General features: G+C 41.5%; 1 protein-coding gene across 4 annotated transcripts in view; it reads right to left on the reverse strand.

Moving 5' to 3' along the window:
• PRIM2 (DNA primase subunit 2) overlaps positions 1-26,236 on the reverse strand; it is a 232,504-nt gene that overhangs the window by 97,981 nt on the left and 108,287 nt on the right. For all 4 annotated transcript variants that reach the window (XM_088455935.1, XM_088455934.1, XM_088455932.1 and 1 more), the window contains 3 exons: positions 12,506-12,573; positions 7,516-7,588; positions 3,605-3,790 (listed from right to left, as the gene is read on the reverse strand). In XM_088455935.1, the coding sequence (XP_088312061.1) occupies positions 3,605-3,790; positions 7,516-7,588; positions 12,506-12,573 (327 nt within the window). The remainder of the gene's footprint in view (positions 1-3,604; positions 3,791-7,515; positions 7,589-12,505; positions 12,574-26,236) is intronic.

Consider the following 26,236-nt stretch of genomic DNA (forward strand, 5'->3'; position numbering starts at 1 on the left):
TTCTATATCAAACAAAATGACTGTCACAAAAATAACTGGTATTTATAAGTATGCAAATCATAGGTATAGTCGCAAATCTAGATAGCTAGGGGTATTCAAATTAGACAATCCCCTCTTAATCATTCACCTAGTCATTGGGGCTAGGCAGAATAATTTGTATGCCCTTGTCTGTAAAAACAGTCATCTTTTGAGAGTTGAATTATGTATTAATCGCTCTCCTAAACCGATTACACTCTTTCATATATTATATTAGTGTGCAATGCGATTGTGTGATAACAGATTACACTTTCATACACTGTATTAGTGTGCAATCCAATTGTATAATTGCTAGTGTATCACTATTCACTCTGAGGAATAATGTATATGTCACAATTAGCTGTAAATAGTGACAGATTATGACGAAACAGCGTCAAGAGTAATCCTTTAGTTTAATACTCCTCTAGTCATTAACACCGTTTGCACACAGTCATAAATAAATTAATAGTATATAGTTCGATTGTGTGATCACAAGTGTGAAACTAATCCCTCAGAGATGTAAGATGAATACTGAATATGGTTGTGATTGGTCATAGACAATTAGGGAATAAATCCTAAGTTTACCATAATACAAGCAGACAGTTGTCTATATTTGGCAGAGAAATAAGCCCTTAAGGACTAGTTTAAACTAAGTCTTAAAACAGAATAGAGACCAAATAATTCCTGCTAATTTGTTCATTCACAGGAAGAAAGGATAAGTGACATCATTAAATAACACGGAGTAAATCATATAACCAGCTGGACCCACACTATTGGAAGCATAGATATATTGTATACAAATATTAGAATATTTATTGCATCATCATATGTCATATGGCATCTTCCTAATAATGCTACTATTTAAACATCTGCTGAAAGCTACTCTGGAAGATTTGATAATACTCTGATAATTTCATCTGGCATTAATATATCATCACTGAAGCCGCGATCAGTATGTAACATGTAGCCCACTGTATGTAGAATATGGTCAAACAGAGCAATCACATAGCTGGCTGTATCCACGCTGTTTGAACGCATGGCTACAAAGAGTGAAATGTTTGTAACAGTATTCCTTTAAGGGTTATATTTTAATTTTGCAACAATCAGTTTGTGCACCATTATACTACCACTTTTCCTTTTTTCTATTACATTACTTGGTAGTACACTCCCTTTTTTGCTTGATATTAGGTAGTTGATTTTCTACCACATAAATTTGAGGGGATTTTCGATTTGAACCAGTGCGGTAGCTTTCTTTGCCTTTTCTACAGAAAGGTAAGAATTCCAGAGCCTTCTTTGATCCTGCATCAGCTTTCCAGGATGTTAACCAAATGGCCCTACGTGCCACTATTGAAGCTGCTGATGATTAAAAAGATAAAATCCCAGCATCTACTGTAGCTCCACCCAAATAGGAAGCCATTTCTCATATGTGAGAGATATACATCATCTGTTCTTTTGCAGCATCTGGTAGAGGTTCTTCGAATGTCCCCATCCATTCTTCAACAGCTTTGCTGGATGAGTAACCGCTCCAATGATGAAAATATTGTTTTAAGACATGCTTCAATTTTTCTCTCTGCGGAATCCTGCAGAGAAGATGATGACGGAATAGGCAATGCAGCATTTCTGATTAAGTGCGTCACATGAGCATCCACAGTAGGAGGTACCTCCCACTTAGTACATACAGAAGCTGGGAAAGGATACAACAATGTTATTCTTTTATTCACATGAAACAGTTTGTCCGGGTTACACCATGCCTCTTCCATCTGCCTACTGTGGACGGATGGTCTTCCTCCCCCGAGGTAGACGCTGGAGAAGAACCCTGCGCATCTTCTGATTCCTCTGATGATGCGTCTGAATCCATATGTTGAGCAGACATATAAAGAGATAACTTGCGCCAAGGCGCCTTAGTAACTACCGGTCTACTTTACACATTTAATGGTGCCATACTCTGACTAGAATGACATAAACATCCTTCCAGGAAAGATGCATAGGAGGTGCAAACATGGCATACTGTGGACACCCCATCCAAGGAGGACGTGTGGGAGTAGCCATACGATCCACAAACTGCTTCATTACCTGGGACAAAGAGGACACACAAGATGGCTCTTGTACAGTGACAGGTAAACTGGACTGGTGAGGTGGCTCTTTATAACAGACAACACACAAACCATCCTTTACTTCCTAAGGGAACAAACTGGCCATAAAGGATTTACATGAAACCAGCACAGGGGTCTTCCCCTCCTGTTACCCTTTATCCTTTGACATGTTCAAGATAAAGGCAATACATGCAATGCTATGTGCCAACCTTCACTAATACTTAGGGAATGTAAAGTACCCAAAGAAAACTTTTGATGGTTCTGCGTGTGAGTTGGGGGAGCGCCTACCTCTCCTAAGCTGCAACAACCAGCCGGGTACGCTGGCCTCATGGCCATGGCAGGGGAGTGAATGGGATATGGTGGGAGAGGTGTGATAGGCTGAACTCCGGTGGGAAGGTAGGTAGACCCTTTCAGGGGGCTCTCCTTGCCATTGCCGGGGGAGTGAATGGGATATGGTTGGAGAGGTGTGATAGGCTGAGCTCCGGTGGGAAGCTAGGTAGACCCTTTCAGGGGGCTCTCCTTGCCGTGGCGGCCAGGGAATAGACGTGGGTACGTACCCTTCCTCTTTGTCTTGACTATGTCTGCTGGTTCAATGGCTGGAACCCAGGTGTTGCAGAATGTCAGCGAGGTTGGATCCGGAGGTGGGTGCGGTGTCAGCACTGTACCTTGACCTGGTGGTGCGATATGCTCACTGATGGTGATCGGCTAGGGGTCAGGTGGTGAGTGACCCTCTGTGTGTGGCGGGCGTCGAATCGCCGCTGTGGGGGATGGTGGTCTGGGATGCGCTCTGTGGCCTCCCGATGTGTTGATTCTGGTGGCTGCTGTTGCTGTCAGTTACCATAGCAGGCGAGCGTACCCGACTTCGGCAACCTTCCCTGTGTAGTGGGAGAGTGGGTGCAGGGATCTGCACAGGTAGCTCTGACTCCGGAGGTCAGGAGCGTGATGTGCCTGTGGGGGAAAGAATGGTGGGTGGCTGGTGGTCTCCTTCATATAATAGCACAGCTTCATTTATTGCATCGCATCACTTTAAGTGCAGCAGCAGATGGGTTCGATGCAATGAACGACGGCTGGGAACACCGGATTAGGCGCACACACTATACGATGTTTGTGATATATCATTACATCTGTGTCGGAACGATATATCGTATAATACATCGTATAGTGTGTACCCAGCTTTGCACAGGTGCTTTGACTGTTTGCAAGTTATAAACCCACTGATATTCCTCTGTGCTGACACGTAAAAGTCCATGGGGAACATTTAAAGATGTCAAACAGGAGAAGCATGCACTCTGCAATAATTTATTAGCCTAAGCACTCCTGTGTGACAAGGGATGTGCGTTTTCCAATCACTTCAATGTGTAAGCACAGAACAATATGAGTGCTTTGAGCACTATCTAGCTGGAAACCTGGAAGCGCTGAAAGTATTTGTGGCACAACCCTTAACATAAAAAAAGAGCAGTAACAATCTAAATTAACTTTGGAAAGCATATAGATACCTTTTCGGAGTCAACTTTTCCCTTTATGAATTCCATTTTCCAGAACTGTAGCGCCTGTTCTAGTGTTAAACCAATTCCCTTGAGGAAAAGGCCATACTGCATGCGACCACCATGACGAAGGTGATGGTGCTCTCTCAGAGACTTATGCAGCTGACGCATGCAGAGAGGATAGGACTTTGAAGCAAGCTGAAAGTGAGAAACATTACATATCATAATCACTACATTCATAAGAGACACACTTATTTTAACAATAAATGCCAATTTCACAATTACATTTTTTGGGTTCTAGCCATGAAGTCAACATACCGAATGCCGATACCAGAATGTAGACAGATTCTGAACGTCAAGATTCAGGATGACAACATATTTAGAATCTGCTCAAAATGTCAACAGTAACAATCATTTTAACCTTGTTTTTATGAATCTCATGGTATAGTTCTTGGATTTGGTGTTAATCGCAGATGGAAGCACTGTTGATACGTATAATTTCATGAAACAATTCTAATGTCAATGTTAACTTTCATAGAGGCCACTTGAAAAAGTAGGAAACCAACATTACAAAATCACAGTTTAGAAGGATTAAACTGAAGTATAATATTCAAATAGAATGCAAACAAAAACTCCATATTTGTGTTGATAGACTCCATGAGAGACACTACACAGATTTTGTTATTAATAATGCTTTTATTTAAGAAGGATAGAGATAATTTTCTATAATATAGAGTTGCAACTGGGGAAAGCATCCCATTTGTTAGGAAATATAATATTCAAGCAATGTATATTAGAAATACAATCAATGAACACTGGAAGGTGTTACTACAGGTCGAGTCTCCCATATCCAAATATTCAGAAATATGGAATATTCTGAAATACAGAATATTTAGATCACGACTGAGACAGTGACACCTTTGCTTTTTGATGGTTCAATGTACACAATTTGTTTGAGGCACAAAATTATTGTGTATAAGAAACAAATTAATTTCATGTATGTACACAAACTGTTTGATGCACAAAATTTTAAATATTGTATAAAATTACTTGCAGACTGTGCATAAGGTGTATATGAAGCATAAATGCATTCTGTGTTTAGATTTGGGTCCCATTCCCAAGATATTTCATTATGGTATGCATATATTCCAAAATACGGAAAAATTTTGATATCCAAAATACCCCTGGTCCCAAGCATTTTGGATATGGGAGACTGAACCTGTACTAGAAGCCATTCTAAAAAAGACATTTTACCATCTAACAAGATATTGTTTTTAGAAATGTTGATAACATATAGGAAATATTAGCTCCAAGCATGGTAAGAACAGAGAAGTCATATGTGGCAATTGTATTGTTCACAAGTACATGAACAATTTTCTAATTTTGATTGTTCTAACCAGTTTTCTAAATTGTAATACCCTCTATGTGATTTATTTATTAAAATGATTCTATGAGGGGACCTGGAAAAGATGTACTATTTGTGGTCCTGAGGACCGAGTTTGAGAACCTGTGGGTTACATCAGTGGTTCTCAAACTCGGTCCTCAAGACCCCAAACAGTGCATATTTTCCAGGTCACCCAGCAGGCACACAGGTGTTTTTATTACTCACTGACACATTTTAAAAGATCCACTGGTGGAGCAAATTATTTATTTTGTGATTCTGTGAGGAGACCTGGAAAACATGCACTGTGTGGGGTCCTGAGGACCGAGTTTGAGAACCTCTGGGTTAGATTATAAGAAACGTTACAACTCATTCTGCACTCTGGCATTCCTTGGAAAAGCATGGAGCCAATCCAGCTGTATTGACCTGTAAAGCTATTGTAGTTAACATGCATATTGGAGAAAAAGGTGGTGATCTTGATAAACTTTTGGCAAGTTGGAAATGTTCTGGATTTTCCAATTAAAAACACATTAAAACCAGCTGGAATGAAGGGATTACTAGGAGATTACGCCGTTCCTTTAAATCTTGCAAGAACCTAATAAATTCTGCTTATTGTGACATGTTTTATGTATAATTGTTCAATTTATATTATATTATTATATTGTTATTATGGTTACATTATCAGGTATTTATATAATTTCTGAATTCCACTTGTAAGGTGAAAAGGGTCATTTTATGGTTCTGGAAGTCCATTTTTTCCGGTGATATAAGACACTAGGGGGCGAATCAAATGTTTTGCCGGCAGCTTTTTTTTTTTTTTTTCTAGGCGCCCGACGGAGCAATTCAATTGTTGCTCCGTCAGGGCACGATAGCCGCCGGCGCCAGCATTTTTGCTTTGCGTGCTAACCGCAGTTAGCGCGCCCTAACCAGAACTTTAGACAGGGTTAGCCGTTTTACACGGTTAAACTCGGGACGATAAGGGCGCCCAGAACAATTGAATTGCAACACTGGGCACTCAATAATCACGGCTTAAAAAAACTATTGAAATTGCCCCCTAGGACTCGAATATTCGGTTTAAGGGCAATGTAATCTTGTATTTTTTTTGGTTGAACTATGCGCACCTTGGGGCTGATTCTGAGGTGCACGCGCTGTAGAATTTGGATGCAGAGGAGCATTTTTTTTGTTCTGTGCATGAATCTGTCGCACTGCGCATGAGACCAGTTAGCATGCGCATACAGTTGGAATTTCGATTGAGGCACACAATGCACGGTCTCAGAAATGTCTTCGGCGTTCCTGGGAGGGGATATGGAGGTGGCTTAGTAGAAGCACGGAGACAGTACGTCTTATGGGCACACCAATGGATTGTCAAGGGCGTGTCACTGCAAGACTGAGTACAGAGAAGCTCAACCACTCAGATAGGAGGCCATACTCTGACAGAGAAACTACACCTTCCATAGCACTGATGCAACAGATGTTGCCTTTAAATATGCACCAATTGGTATTTCAGTGTCTACAGATGCTGACAGAGGGAGTCTCAGTCCTTTCACGTACTGAGGCACGGATGTACACAACGGAAGGGCTTTGCAGCTGCACTTGCATAAAGGTCGCAGACTGGAGATCGCCAAGAGACGCAGACATGGACGTGGGCATGTCCGACTCAGAATCAGCCCCAATATCTCTGGATATGGTTTTTCTGAATAGATCATTCCAATTTGTAGGATATAGCAGTTTCACTTTGACAGACAAACTTTTTGTTACATTGGCGTGTTGTTTGGAGTTATTTGTACCTAGAGGCATCTTTGTTTTTTGCTTATATTTTTTAGATTAATCTGCATACAGACAGGTATCTCAGGATTGACTAACTCCAGTTTTCTATGTTGAGATATATATATATATATATATATATATATATGTATATATGTACGGTGTCCACTATTTTACATCCATCTTGTTTTAAATGTGCAAATGCAACAAATGAATGGAATTGACAAAAAAGTACCATGGAGTGAAAACAGTTGGTTCACCAGTCAGCTATTACAGTGAGTGAAGGCAATCATTTTGTGGACCATATTAGTTTGCAGCCTATTCATTTCTAGCAATAACAATGAGGCACTGCTGGACTAATATTTATGATGTCCTCCACTGTTTGTAGGGGGCTGTGTACAGTGTCCCTACTGTCAAAATCCCAATGGTCGGAACACCGGCAGCAGAATCCTGACGGAGAAAATGCAGGTGATTTTCAGGATTCTAAGGCCAACCTTAACCCACCCCTCCCACAGCCTAACCCTCCCATCCCTTCCCACAGCAGAACCCTCCCCTCCTGCAGCCTACCTAACAGTTGAAGTTGTTGTCATTTTGAGCTGTCGGGATCCCACAGCAGGTATAGTGAACATCTGGATTCTGACTGTCGGGATGCCGACTACTTCCCATTTAAGTAAGTTTCCATTTTAAAACAAGTAGTCCATATGAAGAGCAAAAGAACTTCGGAAGTTGTAATTTTATTAGCAGGGATTAAAATGTGTCATAATTTTACAATACTTACTGCATCAATTTGGTCAAGAGAAATTTTCCCAGCATTTCTTTGTGAGCTGAAATCTTGACCAATGTATGAATGGCTATAAAAATAAAATAAAATGCAAGTACATAATTATACATTTTAATTGAATGAATAAAACTCTTTAATGCCACCTCTCTGCTTTGTAAAGATAAGAAAGGTGTTCAGAATGCAAACAATTTTTCTTAGAAAGCAGAGATATTGGGTTTCTATTACTTCATCACTATGAAACCTGTCTGCTAGCAACTAGGATACAGGGATGTGTCAGATATACTTACAAGACAACCCTGCAGAATAGGAGAGAATAACCACAGAAGAATTATACGAGTAAACTAGGCCCTTTCAATTCAAGAGATACAAACTCTTTGGGCCTGATTCAGACCCACTCGCGAGCGGCTGTCCGCTCGCAAGTGGGTCGATGGTCTGCACTGAGCATGCGCACGACAGAGGGAGCTCCGTCGTGCGCATGCGCCAGACACGACGAGCGAAGGACTTTCCTTCGCTCGTTGTGTCCGATCAAAGGGGGCGTGCTGTCAATGTTGATTGACAGCACGCCCCCTTTGGTGGGCGTGCCGGGGGCGTTCCCACGGGAACGCCTCCCGTCAGAAGCCGGCCCACTGACATCACTAGTGATGTCAGTGGGAGTGATTTTGGCTCTGATAGAGCCAAAATCACTCCGGAGCTTGCGGTTGAAAACCTCAACCGCAGGCTCCGGCTCGCAATTTCGATGGTCGCGATGGTCACGACCATCGCGGCCATCAAAATGCACGCTCGTATAGCCTGTGGGTGGTGACCCACAGCTATACGAGCGTCCAGGAGGACGCTCCATGAAAATGGAGCCCGGCCCTCATGCAGAGCGTGCGCTCTGCTCAGAGCGTACGGCTCTGAATGAGGGCCTTTGTCAGCAGCATAGTATGCCAGCTTTTTCTCCTGGCAGGAACATTTTGAAGTTCCATTATTCTAACACATTGTAATGTTTGTGAGCACTGACCACTTAGCGGCAACATGTCAGAACAGTGGAGTGTCAAATATCTCCTGTCATTGGTAATACAAGAAACAGCCATTAGATGGAGGGAGAAGGTAAAGACTGTCCAAACAACGTCAAGGGTCCTGTAAATAAGCATTGGTAACCATTTAGAATGCTACCTACAGATGTGTCCACATACATCTACCCTTCGTGCGCTACAAGTCGCGTTACACAAAACATGTGAGCACCATGCGACTGGTTAGTGCTCATCTTCTTTTCATGCAACTTTTTACCTTTAATTGCACAGCAATGCGAAAGAAACACACAAGATGCTACTGTTGATTAAAACTATATGAGGCATGCCTATGTTCCGTGTGCGACTGCGGGTGTATCTGCATGCAAAATGCTACGTTACCGTGTTATCCATACATATATCACCCTTTCTGTAAAAGTATTCATCCATAAGTTACCGTTCAGACTTTCATCAAATTAAATTGTGCCCCTTTGCTCGCTAAATTGTCTTATTTTTATAAACACTGCCTGTTACAGAATATTTTCCTCCCCGCGGCCTCTGCTGCAAGTGTAAGGGCGGTCGGCTGTCCGCCCATACACACAGCATCATGGAAAGCTATATCTGCCATTGGCTGTGCAGCATAGTCGACGCGATATGTCTGAACGACGTCGTTCAGACATATCGCTGGCACACACTGACCGACTGGCACACGATATACTGGGCGATTAATTGTTCGGCCAATTTATCTGCCAGTGTGTACCCAGCTTAATTCATTATGTATGTTTGGAGAAACAGGTTCTTTGCTTAAGCCGGGTATACACTAATAGATATAACGCCCGTACAATGCAACAGGCACTATATCTATAGTGCATTGGCGGGTGTGTGCAGTGGATAGGCCTGTGATCCGCCGATCGCCCGTACACATGCTGTGGGACCCGGCGGTGAATGACAGCTCAACTGGGCAGGCAATTTAAATTGGTCAAACAAATTGATAAGTGTGTATACACTTACCAATAGTCAGATAGGTCAGTCGACCTAGTGTGTACCTAGCTGTAGACTAGGTATTGAGATTAGAAACTCAAAATGTTAATCAGAACTGGTTTACCTTGATCTACATTAAGGGCCAGACTATAGATCCATTTGTTATCAACAAGGTTTACTTTGATTAAAGGTGGGTACACACCTGACAGCTATATCTGCAGATGATGGTCGTTCATACAGACTGAACGACCATCATCTTCATGCTGCAGCAGCTCGGGCGGGACTGGGCCTAATCATGGAAGGAGTGGCCACGCCCCCTTCGGGGGAAAAAAACCAACACATCTGCGACCCGGCGCTGCGCACAGAGAAGGGGGGGCACTGTGTGTCCCTCAGCCCGATGGACAGCCAATGGGGGGCACGATCAGCGTGATCGCTCCCCCCTTTGGCATGAGAGACTGCTCGGGCTGCTGCTTTAGCAGCCTTGGACAGTTTCCCAGTGCAGCCCAACACACAGCAGCGTGTGCTGTGCTGCTGTGGATGGGGAGCTGTGCTGGACACGGGTAAGTAGTACCTGCTCGCGGCTGGCCCACCCCTCTCTCCACCCCTGTGAACGGGCGATCGGTTGATCGCCCGTACACACTTACCGATGGACAGATATGTCTGCAGACATATATGTTCATTGGCTGTGCAGCACTGGCCGACGGAGGCACGATATATTGGCCGATCAATTGATCGGCCAATATATCGGCCAGTGTGTACCCAGCATAAGTCACCTAGATTGTGAAAAGTTTAAAGCTGGGTACACACTAGGCCGACTTGTTGACAACAAATGGATCTATTGTCTGCCTTTCACATAAAGCAGCCCGAACATATGGCACATTTTTTTACTGCCTCCCTATGTAAATATCTCATCAAAGAGACATTCTTAAATACTAAAATTCTTAAGTATCATCAAGTGTTAAATAAACATTTTGCTTTCCATAGCACATTGGTTATACTGGCCCACACAAATATAGTGGAACCCTTAGTTGCAAGAGGGGAATCTCTTAATAGTTATTGTCCGTGATCACCAGACAATGACTTAAAACAGCACTGAAATTTTGTTTAATTTTTTTGCAAATTGGTGATGAGGCTATAAAGCCCAGATCCCCCCAATATTGTGTCAAATAAAAAACAATATATGTGTTCCCTCATTGAATGTGGGATGACTCAGTGTGTAAAAATTGGTAGGTCTTTTTGGGCTGCGATATTATTCATACACATAGGGCTCAATTCAATTCAACGCAAATTGAATAGCGCTGGGAAAGAGCTCCGGGAGCTATTCAATTCAGCACGCTGTTAAGCCCGACTAAGGTTATTTTCTCGCACCCCTCCTGGGGTGCGAGCAGAAATCTGACAAAACTCCTGGCACGTTGCTGTTTTCTGTTTTTAGCGCCACAGAAACAGCATTGTGACGGGCAGTTTAGTCGGAAAATGACGGTTCTCGCGACTAAACACCATGTTTAAAGGCGCGAGAATGGGCACTCTCCGACATAACAGCGTGCTGAATTGAATAGCTCTGGGAGATCCTTCCCGTCGCTATTCAACTCGTGTTGAATTGAATCGAGCCCAGTGTTAGCATTTAAATTAAAGGATTATATTTTTCAAGTACATCCTTATTTTTGTGAAAATCTAAACATTGAATCTTGATGGCTGCATTTTCGAAACTGTGAATTAATGCTGAGGTAATGACCACAAATTATTTATTTGTGGAGCTAATAAAAAATTATGTTTTCATTTCTTGAAATTTCAGTAACAAAACACTGACATTTTGATTCATATTTATTTGATTTTGTTAGAATGAGCAAAAAAAAACTAATAGTATTTCTGAAAATGTAATGGGCGGGATGTACTTACGTTGTGGTGACCATTTCGCCAGTCACTGCAACCTTACTAATCGCATATGTACTACGTTATAGCATTTTTGTAGATAGCCAACATTAAATAGCCCTCAAATCAATCTAATAGTATATATGCAGTGAACTTTTATAACAAAGAACATATGTCATTAGTATCGCATAGGACAGCTCTTGCGAAAAGAGCTGCCTTTTGCGTAGCAGCAGACGCCGGGTGAGGGGGTCTACATGAGACCCCGTCCGCTCCGAGCCCCGGGAGCTTCTTGCTGGTGACCTGTGCAGGAAGCGTTGGGCTCCTCCTTCTCCTCCCTGCACCCGGAAGATTAGGAGGCAGAGCACCCAGCAGGAGCATGGGACAGCATCCATGGAGAGCAGGTGAGTGGGGGCCAGTGCTGGGTGATGGCGAGGCGTCGGGTGCGATAAGAAGCCCATAGGCTTCTATAGGGTAACAACAGTTTTATCTGGCGTTACCCTCCGCACCGATAAATGGGTGGCCGGGGCTTAGTACATCCCGCCCAATGTCTTCAGAAACAAAACAAGGTACAAATGTGTCCTCATACATCTAGCCTCAATACGCCATGCTGCGCAAGATGCCTGGCATTGTAGCATCTTTTTGCTCAAATGTGTGCCTCAGTCGCAAGGCACTGATTCATTTGATATGTGACACTTGTATATTTTGCACGACTGAGTCTGCATCTGTACAACGGAACTATGGGGTGAAAAAAGCCGTGGCATCGCATACTTCGTATAAAGAATCAAACTAATTTGCACATAGATATAATAGAGTCACATATCAAATTAATCAGTGCAGTCTCGTGAAGCGATTTTGTCACATTGTGTTGTGACCAAGGTGTATATTAGAGCTAAAAAAAATCCTAGTCGCACACCGAGTCTCACAGAACCTGTCGCACAGAGGACGACTGTTTGACGTGACTGCAGCAATACTGCATGAGGTCACATCTATCTTTTTTGGGGCATTGATTAAAAAAAAAAAAAGTCATATTGATGTTGGAAAGTGACTAGCACAAACATCAAAACAAGACTTCAGCATAGGGGTGAGAAAACCCTCATCAGCAAAGGGGTTAAAGACAAATGTGAAAACATTATACATAAGTAACATACCTGAGGTGAGTAAGTAATGGTTGCAGTCTTTCATCTGACTGAACTACTGGCAGAGAACGGGCTGATAACTGAAAGAAAAAAAAAATACAGCCCTGTAAATAAACAAATAGAAAAATAAAAAAAATAAACACTGTATGACATTATTAATGCTGGCCATACACACTACAATTATCGGGGCGATCCGCCTGATATCGGCGGATCGCCCCGATAATTGTAGCGTGTGTGCGGGCGACCGAGGGTTAAATATTGCTCGGTAGGGCATGCAGGATTGTCCAGCATGCCCGTCCGATGCGATATTTACCCGGTAAACTGTCGGCCGCATCGGGCAGTGTATGCCCAGCGCGGCCGACAGACAGACAGACATTTCCTGTGTTCCTTCCTATGGAAGGAACAGGGAAATGTCTCCTCCCCCGGGGGCGGAGCGTGGATGTCGGGCTATACACTGGGAGAGAAATCTCAGTGTATGCCGGCGACATCTATGGCTGGCAGCTGCCAGATAAAATGTCTGTCGGTCTGACAGACATTTTATCTGGCTGTGTATGCCCAACATTATGCTGGGCATACACTGCCAGATAAAATTCCTATCAGACCGACAGACATTTCATCTGGCAGCCTGACAGTCAGCAGATATTGCGGGAATACACTGTAAGCTATCTCACAGTGTATTGGCCCCGATATCTGCGCACTGCCCCTGGGAGAGGAGACATTTCCCTGTTCCTTCCGTGGGAAGTAACAAGGGGAATGTCTGTGTCGGCCGCGCTGGGCATACACTGCCAGATGCGGCTGACATTTAACATACAAAATAATGCATTGGACGGGCATGCTGGACGATCCGGCATGCCCGAACTACCAATATTTAACCCCCGGTCGCCGGCATTCACAGTGCAATTATCGGGAGGGGATCCGCTAATATTAGGCCCTGATAATTGTATAGTGTATGCCTGGCATTAGAATAGTTGGTTTGGCAAGTAGTTAAGGCTTTTTATATACAGGTCTACTCTACAGAAACTGTACCATGCTAACAATGGTTCAGGAGTATACTTCTGATAGTTTTGTTTGGAGAAATTTCCCAAAGTTATAGCATTTCTGTAGATAGCCAACACTAATTAACCCTCAAATTATTGTGAACATGAGAAAAGTATCTAACAATCAAGTAATAATTAAATAGTGTCACGACCAGGGTTTCTCGCCATGGCGGTCGGCAGGTGACACCTGTGAGGACGCTATGACGAGGGTATTGCAGGCAGTTTGGAAAGCCTGGAAGCTATGCAGCACCAAGTGGCTCAGTTCATGCAAGAAATAACTGAACAACAGAATTTAATTCAGAGCATAGCAACTCGCTTGGACAGTGTGGAAACTATACAGCGGCAGATGGCACAGTTTGTGCAAGACATTGCACACCGTCTGGATACTGTACAAGCTACTTCAACGGCTTCTAGTGTGCTTGCAGCTACTCCTATCCCCACTCCTGTGATTTCTTCCTCTGGATCTACTCCTCGTTTGTATCTTCCCACACCTGATAAGTTTGATGGTACTCCAAAATTGTGTCGTGGATTTCTCAGTGCGATGTGCACTTTACTTTGCAAACCTCTAATTTCCTGCTCCTAAAACCAAAGTGGCTTACATTGTGTCCTTGTTATCCGGCTCTGCCATGGAATGGGTTTCTCCGCTCTGGAAGTGTTCAGATCCGCTTCTGGATAATTACCCAGAGTTTCTAGAAACATTCAGGAGGATTTTTGAAGAGCCTGGAAGAACTTCCTCTGCTTCCTCCAGTATTACGAAGTTAAAACAAGGGACCCGTCCTGTCAGCCAGTACGTCATTCAGTTTCAGAACTCAAGTGGAACGAAGAAGCTTTAACATTGGCCTTTTGGCAAGGTCTATCAGATCGTTTAAAGGATGACCTGGTGACTCGTGAATTACCCTCTAGTCTTAGTGATCTCATTTCCCTTTGTAATAAAGTTGATATACGTTTTAGAGAGCGCCAAGATGAAAAGCACAGAGCTAAGAGTTTGCCTTCCCCTACCCGTCCCACTCCCTCCCTTTCCGAGGAAGAACCCATGCAGGTAAATCATACCAGTCTCTCTAACGAAGAACGACAGAGACGCATTAAAGAGAACCTTTGCCTATATTGTGGAGACGCGGGTCACCTGGTGGCTTCCTGTACCTGCAAGCCGGGGAGCGTCTCGTTTCTAGCTAGTTCTGGGTCCACTCGGTTAGGAGCAATTCTTCCGTCCTCTAAACATATTGACTCTGTCTTGTCCATAACCTTAGACACTAATTCTAGCCCTGTGTTTGTGTCTGCCCTTTTGGATTCAGGGGCAGCAGGGAATTTCATTTCGTCTCGATTGGCAGATAAATTTCAAATTACCTACAACACCTTGGATCATACTGTCTCCTGGACCTCTATTGATGGTAAATCTTTTTCTAATGGAACTGCGTCTAAGAAAACTCAACCTGTTTTAGTTAGTGTTGGAGCCCTCCATGTAGAACATATCTGTTTTTTCATCATACCCAAGACTTCCCATGAAGTCATACTCGGATACCCGTGGCTGTGTAAGCACAACCCCAGAATTGATTGGAACACTATGCAGGTTCAGTAATGGAGTGGTGAATGTCGAGTGTCTTGCCTTCCGAAGACTGACACCTTGTCACGGTCATTATCCCCTGTTAGTGGTCTAGAAACACTAGGGAATACACCCGTGCTTGAGGGCAAAAGTTTTGACAGCAATGCAACCGCCTGTTGGGAAGTCCTTGGTAGCCCCAGGAGGGGTGACTTCTGCCCCATACCTCAAGAGGATATCTCAAGTCTCGTACCACTCCAGGAGGGGGTTTCAGGTCTCGTACCCCAGGAGGGGTTTTCTGTTTCCAGTTCCTGTTGGGCCCAAGCTGAGGATATCCACGCTTCCAGTCCTGTCAACAAAGTCCACTTGGCTCACCCCGAAAAGTCTAAAAGGTGTCCTGACGTCACCCATAAAGGGGGGGTACTGTCAAAACCAGGGTTTCTCAGCATGGCGGTCGGCGGGTGATACCTGTGAGGACGCTATGGCGAGGGGCATCTGGCGGTGGCGCTGGTGCCTGGCAGGGAGCATTGGCTGTGCGTGGTTCTGTGTGGACATACTGTCACTCTGGTCTGGTTAGGCCTGGTGGTGTTTCCGTTCCGTTCTGGCATAGGCGCCGCCATCTTGCCTCCGGACATGTGACCTAGTTGCCCTATCATGGTGTGTCACGTACTCCTCTCTGACCAGTCATGACTGAGCACTGGGGATTTAATGGAGTTCAGACCTCCCTTGCATTGCCAGCGCAACGTGTTTCTCAGCGACAGCTGAGAGAGTTCCTGTGCTTTAACCTGTCTATTGGATTCATTGCCTAAGCCTGCTTCACTAGACCTGCTCCAACCCTGGATTCCCCTGCCTCCTCCAATTACCTTCCCTATTGCCTGAGGACCTGTGTCAGCTAGACTTACCCTGCACCCTCCATTTACCTTTTCCCCTGTCTGAGTACCTGAACCTGCTGTTTCCCTGCACCTTGCTTCCACTTACACCCAGCTGGACTTCATTACCACTGCCTGCATTCTTTTACAGCTCACTATACTTGCATACTGGACTGTTCCTGCCTGTCACTATCTGGACATTCTCCCATTTACCCCACTACAGTTATCAAGTGCACTTTAGTGCTATACCTGGACTTTTTTGTTTGCCATTCCCATGTCCTCTAAGTCACTTATTAAAAACTCCACTTTTTCATTTAAATCTGCTTCTGTGTCTGCTCCTATCACCACCCCGGGTCCACAACAAATTCTAAACCTCACAAATAGTAGATATGCAGTGAACTTTTATAACAAAGACAAATAAAATAGGAGGGTGTAAAATATTATATTTTCTAAGACAAAGCAGAACCTAGTCACAAATAGTGAAAATTTGATTTAGAAACCGGTTATCCATAAAAGTTCAGATATCAGATGAGAGTAAATAATTGCTGCCGTTTAGAGTCATCATCATAAATGCAGACATGATTACTGATTGGATCCAAAAGTGACAATGGCGAGCCACACCAGGCGCACATTGCAGTCCAGGTTGTATGTTAGAAGGCGGTGAGGACTGACAGGGAGAAGTCACAGTCCAGAGAGCAAAGGAGAAAGAGGGCCAGGCAGTGGCTACCACAATAGTAGGTGGACACAACGGACTTCGGTCAGGCATCAATGACAGGCTGAGATCACCCTTGCGGGATGATTATAGGGGATAGGAGCAGGAAGAGCCAGCAAAGAGCATGCTACTACATAGTACCCTACACCCTACCTCATCCTTGAACATGGTCAATCTGTCGTTATCGGCAGATTGACCGGCATGTTCAGGCGAAAATTGATGTCGGAAACGACCATGGGGAGCGCGCATCACTGGTCGTTTGACATTTTTATGCCCAATTCATGCACGATTAATGAGCGATTGCACGATTACGATGTCATAATAGAGCAACCACTCATTAATATCTGCTAGTGGATACGCGGCTTTACTCATTATGAAATGAAATAATGGGGACACCAAAGTTTTAAAATTATAGTGTCGCACAACTTAAATTAGGTCATAGGAAAGGTAATCTAGATTATTAAGGAGGAAGAAAAATGTATCCTCATATTGACTAAAGCAGCTATTTTATTTGCTTTTATTTTTTGTTTTAAACCATTAGAACCATAAAATAAGCAGAATGAAATTTTCAAAGTTTGTGCTGGCAACTATTAAAAATGAAACAAATTAATTTTGCACAAATACCTGTAGACAAGAATTTGCTCAATCTGAAGCAATAAATCTAGTACTCCAAATATATGAAGCTTTATAACTATCCTTATGCAATTACCTAAGTACATAATTATCCCACATAAATGTTGTCACAACATTAATAAGTTCTGTTATTTTCTACTACTGAAACCACCACTGCGAATTGTCTAGAATAAATATGAATATTTCTGTACAATAAAGCCTTTCATGATCATATTACTCAAGTAATTTTGACCAGGAAGTCACTGTGCGCATATACATAATGATTTACTAACACTGGATTCATCCGTTCCCTGTTTACATTGGTCTTATGTAGTAACAGCAGCACACATTTCTATATTACAGACCTGAGTATGGGGCTGGAGAATTACCACTCTAATGACAGACAATCAGAGAAACATCTGACTGCATTAATAGTTCACAATTGACATCATTAACAAACACTACATAATATGAGCTATTCTCAATGACTACTAGTATGTCCTGTCTGTACTCTAGATGTAGCCCTGTTGAATAAATGTGGTATCTTTAAAATAAAGAACAAAGAATGAGAAGAGAAATTGAATTACAAATGGTGTAAAAACAAAAACCATTCAGCCAACTACTGTTCCTATTTTAGACGGTTTGTCCCTATATAATAAACATAAAAAGATACCCTAATATGTACCATAAATGTCATTAAAAGGGCAAAAACAGATCTTGAGTAATTTTGTCAGTTATAATCAATCAACATACGCATGTCAAGCAAACAGACACCTATTGTAATCATATTTCAGTCAGTTGGCCCACCCCAAAAGAGGCCAGCGGAAAAACAAGGCTGGCTGGCATTTCTACCATTGCAATAGTTCCTTTGCCTTTCCTATAGCAATACAGAAGAGATCCCCCGTTCATACTACATACTGGACCCTGCTGAATAATGAGGGGTTAAGTGAAGTGGTAGGCAAAAATATTATAAAATATTAAGGGAATTAAAAAAAAAAAAACTATGCTCACAGAATAATGAATAGCCTAAGTTTTAAAATGTGGGCTTATATTAAATAAGTAACATTTATCTACATGCAAAATACACTAGTTTGGGAGTCTCAGAAATGCATTATTCCAGATGCACAGTTTATATGCCAAAATAATTCTACACTGTGCATCAGGCATGATTGCAAGGGGAAAGTCAAATTCATTAAAATGTTTCATGGTTGAGGAAAAGTCAAGATGATTTATTGAAATGCAAGTTTCTAAACACAATGTACTGTCAGGGAAAATTAATTTTACTTATTAAGGCTGCTGTAAGGAAAACCTTTAGTCAAGAATCATTAGATTCACCAGTTTTACTGCATTTACCACTATAATTAAGTTAATAGTAATTATACATGAAGCGTTTACATTTTAAAGTACTCTTTACACACAGCTAGCTATTTCTATGTCAGGGCGTCAGGTAACTATGCTCATATAATTTACATGGGAGTTGAATAAGAGGCAAAATTTGTGTTATTGCAAATGTGAAAAAAAATAATTTTCAGAATGTTTTAGTGCTCAGAAAATATACATGCAGAGACTATGTTAACAGATATGCAGGTATTCTTTCACCAATGCAAACCCTGTCACTCCGCCAGATCAGTCTCGCATATCTTTTGCAAAGAAAAAACGCACATTAACCACTTAACTGACGAATTTTGTTTCCAAAAACAGCTCCAAAATTGTCTGGTTTTTTTATGACTGAATTAGGTCAAGAACATCTGAAATAGCAAAATGTATGGAACACTGTAGTGATAGTTATTGACAGCTTTTTCATCACATGTGACATGTCTTGAGGAAAAAGCAGTGCGTGGCTATGAAACGTTGACAAGGTGATATGTAATCTTAATACACTATTTGTGATTGAAACATGGAGTGCCGCCCTATTTTTTCCTGAAGGTATGCCTAACCAGCTGCACTAAGGAAGCACACACACACACATTGTATATATATATACACACATACACACACACACACATACATATACACACACACATATATATTAGGCTGAGAAATCAAAACAAACCCATCAGAGAGATAGCAAAGACATTAGGCGTGGCCAAATCAACTGTTTGGAACATTCTTAAAAAGAAAGAACGCACCGGAGAGCTCAGCAACACCAAAAGACCCGGAAGACCACAAAAAACAACTGTGGTGGATGACAGAAAAATTATTTCATTGGTGAAGAAAAACCCCTTCACAACAGTTGGCCAAATCAAGTACACTCTCCAGGAGGTAGGTGTATATGTGTCAAAGTCAACAATCAAGAGAAGACTTCACTAGAGCGAATATAGAGGGTTCACCACAAGATGTAAACCATTGGTGAGCCTCAAAAACAGGAAGAACAGATTATAGTTTGCCAAACAACATCTTAAAAAGCCATTACAGTTCTGGAACAACATCCTATGGACAGATGAGACAAAGATCAACTTGTACCATAGTGATGGGAAGAGAAGAGTATGGAGAAGGAAATTAACTGCTCATGATCCAAAACATACCACCTCATCAGTGAAGCATGGTGGTGGTAGTGTCATGATGTGGGCATGTATGGCTGCCAATGGAACTGATTCCCTTGTATTTATTGATGATGTGACTGCTGACAAAAGCAGCAGAATGAATTCTGAAGTGTTTCGGGCAATATTATATGCTCATATTCAGTCAAATGCTTCAGAACTCATTGGACGGCGCTTCACAGTACAGATGGACAATGACCCGAAGCATACTGCAAAAGTAACCAAAGAGTTTTTTAAGGCTAAAAAGTGGAATGTTATGCAATGGCCAAGTCAATCCCCTGACCTGAATCCGATTGAGCATGCATTTCACTTGATGAAGACAAAACTGAAGGGAAAATGCCCCAAGAACAAGCAGGAACTGAAGACATTTGCAGTAGAGGCCTGGCAGAGCATCCCCAGGGATGAAACCCAGCATCTGGTGATCTCTATGCGTTCCAGACTTCAGGCTGTAATTGCCTGCAAAGGATTTGCAACAAAGTATTAAAAAGTGAAAGTTAGATTTAGGATTGTTAGTTTGTCCCATTACTTTTGGCCCCTTAAAAAGTGGGAGGCACATATAGAAACTGTTGTAATTCCTACACCGTTCACCTGATTTGGATGTAATTACCCTCAAATTAAATCTGAAAGTCTGCAGTTAAAGCACATCTTGTTTGTTTCATTTCAAAGCCATTGTGGTGGTGAACAGAGGCCAAAATATGAAAATTCTGTCAATGTCTCAATATTTATGCACCTGACTGTATGTGTGCGTGCGTGCGTGCGTGTGCGTGTATATATATATATATATATATATATATATTACACACACACACGTCCAATGGGGTTGGCACTCCAACAATATACTGCAAGATCCCCATTGCCCTCCGGTTAGGGTCTCAGCTGAGTTCCCAAATAGTATACAGAATAGGCGGCGGCACTCGGGTCACAAATAATGCGCTTACAGGCAGGTATGGAATAGGCAACGTTTCAGAGTACTTTATTCCTCTGTTTGTACCTTGAAAACGGAGGAATAAAGTACTCCGAAATGTTGGTTTTTCCATACCTGCCTGTAAGCGCATCATTTGTGACCCGAGTACCGCCGCCTACACTGTGTGTGTGTGTATGTATGTGTATATATATATATATATATATATATATATATATATATATACATACATATACACATACAATATCTTATAGGGGTGCACTCACCAGACTAGTACAGTAGTTTTCAAAAAAAAAAAAAAAGTTGCTTTATTCCATGATAGATGTATCATGGAATAAAGCAACTTTTTTTTAAAACTACTGTACTAGTCTGGTGAGTGCACCCCTGTAAGATATTGTATATTTTCTGTTTCTGTGGAGATATCCCAGATCAAGGGATTGGTGCTGCACCCCAGCAGACAAATTAATTGTGTGTGGATACTATATGAGTGTGTGTGTGTGTGTGTGTGTGTGTGTGTGTGTGTGTGTGTGTGTGTGTGTGTGTGTATGTGTGTGTGTATGTATATATATATATATATATATATATATATATATATAAAAAATAAATTTGCCCACGTTAGCATTAAAGTGTAGTATATGATGGAAGATACAGATCTGTCCTCACTCATCTTTGCTGCAGCTTATTTCCACACCAAGTTCCGTTTACAAACTCAGTCGCACACAGATTTACAAGTATCGCATGTGAAATGAATCAGCAGTCTCCTGGTGCGTAATAGTGACATCTCATTGTGACTTAGACGCATGTTCAAAAAAAAAAAAAAAAAGACGCCCGTCGCTAGCAGAGTTGCACGGGACCTGAGGGGTCACCAACGCCAGGCATATCACGCTGTATGGCGTATTGAGGCTAGATGAGCAAGGACATTTTTTTTTCTTTAAAACAGTAAATTAGTTAAATGTATCTATGGTATTAATTTTGATAGATACATTACAAAAGCCTAGAATTCTTAAGGTGCATACACACGTAAAGATTTTCTGTCCAACCAGCCAACTAGTTGATTGGTTCTAATGAAAATCTGGTAAGGTATTAAAGCAAATGACAATCAGCAATTTGCTCCCAAACGCTGGAAAATGGACCAAAACTGTTGTTTGAACAAATTGTTTAGATCAAACATTTAAAAAACTTGTCAGACCGACCATTTTCATCTCTTTTCTGGCATTTAGGAGCAAATTGCTGATCATCAGTTACTCCCATACATTACCAGATTTTCATTCCAACCAACTACTGTAGTTGGATGGTTGGACAGAAAATCTTTACGTGTGTATGCAGCTTAAATCTATTCCTTGTACAATTGTTCTCAATTGCCAACAAACTCTGCTAGAGGTCTCGTTCACATCTCTATGCTTTAAATGCATGTATAAACCGCAACTGAAAGTACATAAAAAATGGTTTGTGTAGACCATTGAGTTCTGAGATTGAAATCGAAAGTTCAACATTTTAGATCAACATACAGCCTATTTTTACATAAGTTAATGCATGTTACAAGAACAATAGACTGAATGGATAAAGGTTTAACGCATGAAAATCGCATAAATAGAATGGTAAAAATGCATAACTAATACAAGTCTATTGCTCTTCTTGATGGAGTCCTATACAGTTTGCATGCTTACAGCAGTATGCTCTTAATTCCATCTGCCAACACCCAGTATTCTTGCATTACAGTTTCCAATTGTAAAGCGCTGCAGAGTATACTGGCACTACATAAATAAAGGTGATTACATAAAGACAGAATTTCAAGACAATGTCCACACCAAACTTTTTTTTACATTTCATATTCTCCAAGTTGATCAAATGATTTGCAACTTTGTTCAAATGAGTCACTTTTTTGAAGATTTAGGCTGAGTATCTACAGATGTATAAAAATGCTTGTTGAAAAAAAGGTAAGTGGGCCTTTATAGCTATAAAACAGTGTACTATGGGGTTGATGTATCAAATAGTGAAAAGAGTAGAGATGTTGTCCATAGCAATCAAAATGGAAGTAGTAACGGAAGAGACTCCTGAGTGACAGTGCTGAGACACAGCCTTTGCGATCAAACAGTAAGTAATACTTTTATTTACAAAGCGCTTTCTCCAAGACGACTCTAGGTGCTTAATAGGTAGAAATAACACGATACACAAGTTTACATTTTCAAACAGTACAGAGATTAAAAACAGAACATATCAAGCCGTACGTAAACCTAAATACAAAATCAAACATACAACCATATATCTTTTGAAGAGTAAGGCAAGTGTGCAAAAGAATTGGGTAGTGTGAACAGGAGGGACCTGCTCATAGGAGCTTACATCATTGCTGCACATATTTACAATTAGTAGTAGATAGCAAGTTTTAAATTTAGTGCAAAATGGCTATTAATAAAAAAAATATGCCCCTTTCGCCAGGTACTGACAGTAATATGTGCGGTGATGGTCCTAATGTGTTTTGTATTTTATTTATTTATAGTTTGCCCTGTTCCACCTAGGAAGTAGTAGTCAAAAAAGATGAAGCAACTATATTGGTTGAGCACCTGAGGGAGATGGATTCAGCTATGCAGGCACAAAAAGATGCCAGTCTGCAGAGGTTTTTGGACAATGAAAGAAAGCTACAATATACTTTTGTGACCCATCTCATGACCATGCATGATCGTATATGCAGAGAAAATAGTGTCAGATGGCTTTCCTAGATCGTTTGTTTTCTGCCCCACACCCCAGCAACAACCCTCCTTACACTACTCAGAGGAAAGTAATCAAAATTACAGCAGAGGCCAAAATGTTTTTCATCTAAATACAGTTAGCACATCGCATACTCCCAACTTCAATGCTTACAGGCAGTTGTAATAGACGTATTAAAATATGTTTGGCTTTTTTTCTAGCAATTTGCAAAAAGCATGTTTGCCTTTTTGGCACTTAGAGCACACTTTTTATTCACAAATATAAAATAAGAGGTTCCATAGCAACTATACAGTCATTTTTTTTGCAACAATAAAAATGTTATTAACAAAAAGAATATAAAGAGAAACAGGCTGTCAAGCAATATGTTATGATGGCATTTGGCGGCATGCTGCCAAACAAGAACTGCTGCTATATCCTATTGTGATGTCACTAGGTTTTTATTTACATACAATTTTGTACATCATTTTTATTTTTAACTCTGCTTTATTATTTAATATTTTATATGTATTTAATGTTCTAATGTGTATTTTAGGAGTAAAGTATAATATTCTTAGGGGTCAATCCAATTAGGTGTGAATTGCGACTAGCTAGTTTGTTTCTTGAAACCCGCAAACTTCGCATCGAAGCACGCGCCCGAGAATTCTCCAATCCAATAAAAAATGCCTATTCGCACTACTCGCAGCGGAGGGGTGCAAATTGACTGCCAAATGAGATTTGAGAGAAGTGCATGAAAAAGTGGGGAGACCATCCTGGACCCCCAAAAATTGATAATTTCATTAGCAGGACCGTATAGAAAGCTGTTTGTGGGTATTAGGGAGGTACTGTAGGTTTTTAAATTGTCTAATTTTCATTTTTTTTTCTTAAATGCAAGAAAATTATAAGAAAAACTATTTCATTTAAGCTCAAACAAATTAAAATATTTTATAAAAAAAAAAAAAAAAACAGTGATTTTGGGGAACCTTGAGGGCACACCTTGAAAATTAAAAAAGTTGATTTTTGGGGTAATTTGTGTAAAAAAAAAATGTTACCCCCAAAAATGACATGTAATTATTGGACTAATTAAACTCATTGAAAACTTCCAGTTGCCTAATTAGTCATTAGGGCAGGGGGGGGTGTCCAAGGGGTTCAGCACAGTCTCCCGACATTTTAACCTTAAAATAAACATTTTCCTTTCCATCTCATACCCTCAGGAAGCTGCGAATGGAAAGATGCGAATTCAGTCTGACTGACTCAGTGCAAGTTGCTAATTGGATTGCAAAAATAATTCAGTATGCGAATTCAAAGAGAAAATAGCAACTCGCACCTCGCACCTAATTGGATTGACCCCTTCATGTTTAAAATCAGGCTCAGGTTTGATTTATAGCAACAGCATTGCCTTCCAGTGGCAAATGCAGGATGTCTAGAGGAGGGGGTTTCCAAATGCTTGATTTTAGAGTGAGTGGGGCCAGTCCATGAAGAGGGCATAATTAGCACTTATCCAGCTTCAATATGTTACATACAGAGTGTATTGTGTGTCATATTTCCAGCATATACAGGACCAGCCATCACAGTACGCCATTAGATGCGGCATTATTCCTGAGCATTGGAGCAAGTCCGGGAGTCTGGAGGAGAAGCAGAAGAAATTGGCACTGCCCTGGACATATATGTACATATCGCTCTTCTTATGTACTGGATAGAGTATTATTATACAGTATTAATTATTAACCCTATTGATGTTCTATAGCAGTGCACCCTTAGCAGTGCATATTTTCTTGATCTCCTAGTTGGTGCACAGGTATATTACTGGCTGACACATTTTAAAAGATCCACAGTTGGTCTTAATTATTTCATTTGTGATACTGAGAAGAACATGCAGCGCTAGTAACATTCTATTATATTACTATTTCTATTGTGGTCATGGTGTGTGCTGGGGAGGGGGGTTTCCAGGCAGACAGAAACCCCCCCTAGTTTGCCTATGCCTTCAAAATTCCATTTCATTGAACTGAACTAAAGTAAGACACCTGTCTTGTTGCATTAAAGAGGAAGTTGTTAATGAAAGTACGGAAGAACAATATACTGAAGATCAAGTACAAGTTTATGATAAAATGGATTCATCTAAAATGATATCACAGAAGAATCTACAACCCAATCTGTGGAAGAACAGGATGTTGAATTACTGGATGTAGATCTAGAGCAGGGGCCGTGGAATCATTTGGTCTGGCCCTCTGAGCTTTTTTCTGCTAGCCTCATGTGGCTAGAAGGGTTCCTAGAATTGCACCCTGCAGATAGAATGTATGCAGCAGTGCCGCCTGGAGTTTCCTTAGGATGCTTTAGACAGTCACACCGCTGCCCTTACAGCTCCCATGGAGCATCCTCAGGATGCTCCGGACATTGCTGTAATCACCGGCGATTGTGATTCCACCCTGTGACACGTCACATGGAGGGGGAGTTGTGTGCACCGGGCCCACAAATAATGTTATATCAAAATGGCCCTCGGAAGAAAAAAGGTCCCCCACCCCAGATCTAGAGGAACAAGAACCTGCTAATTAAATGGATGTCTCCGAAGAGCATAGTGGAACCTATGACCCAATGTGTGGGAGAACAGCAAACTATAGATTTACAATATTGGTTAAGAGCTGACCTTTTCAGTAGATGAGGAAGGATTTCTGATGGTGACCAAAGAGAAGGAATCTGTACAGATCACAATGTTTTGGTGGGACGAACCGTTGAAACCCTTATAAAGGCTGGAAACCAATACAAAGGGAGTATGCTTCAATATGGAGACACAATGTGATACCACTGCCATAGGTGAACCTGAAAGTGACCTGG

Source organism: Taudactylus pleione, unplaced genomic scaffold (genome assembly GCF_031769625.1).
Source record: "Taudactylus pleione unplaced genomic scaffold, aTauple2 ptg000678l, whole genome shotgun sequence".
NCBI classification, from domain to species: Eukaryota; Metazoa; Chordata; class Amphibia; order Anura; family Myobatrachidae; genus Taudactylus; species Taudactylus pleione.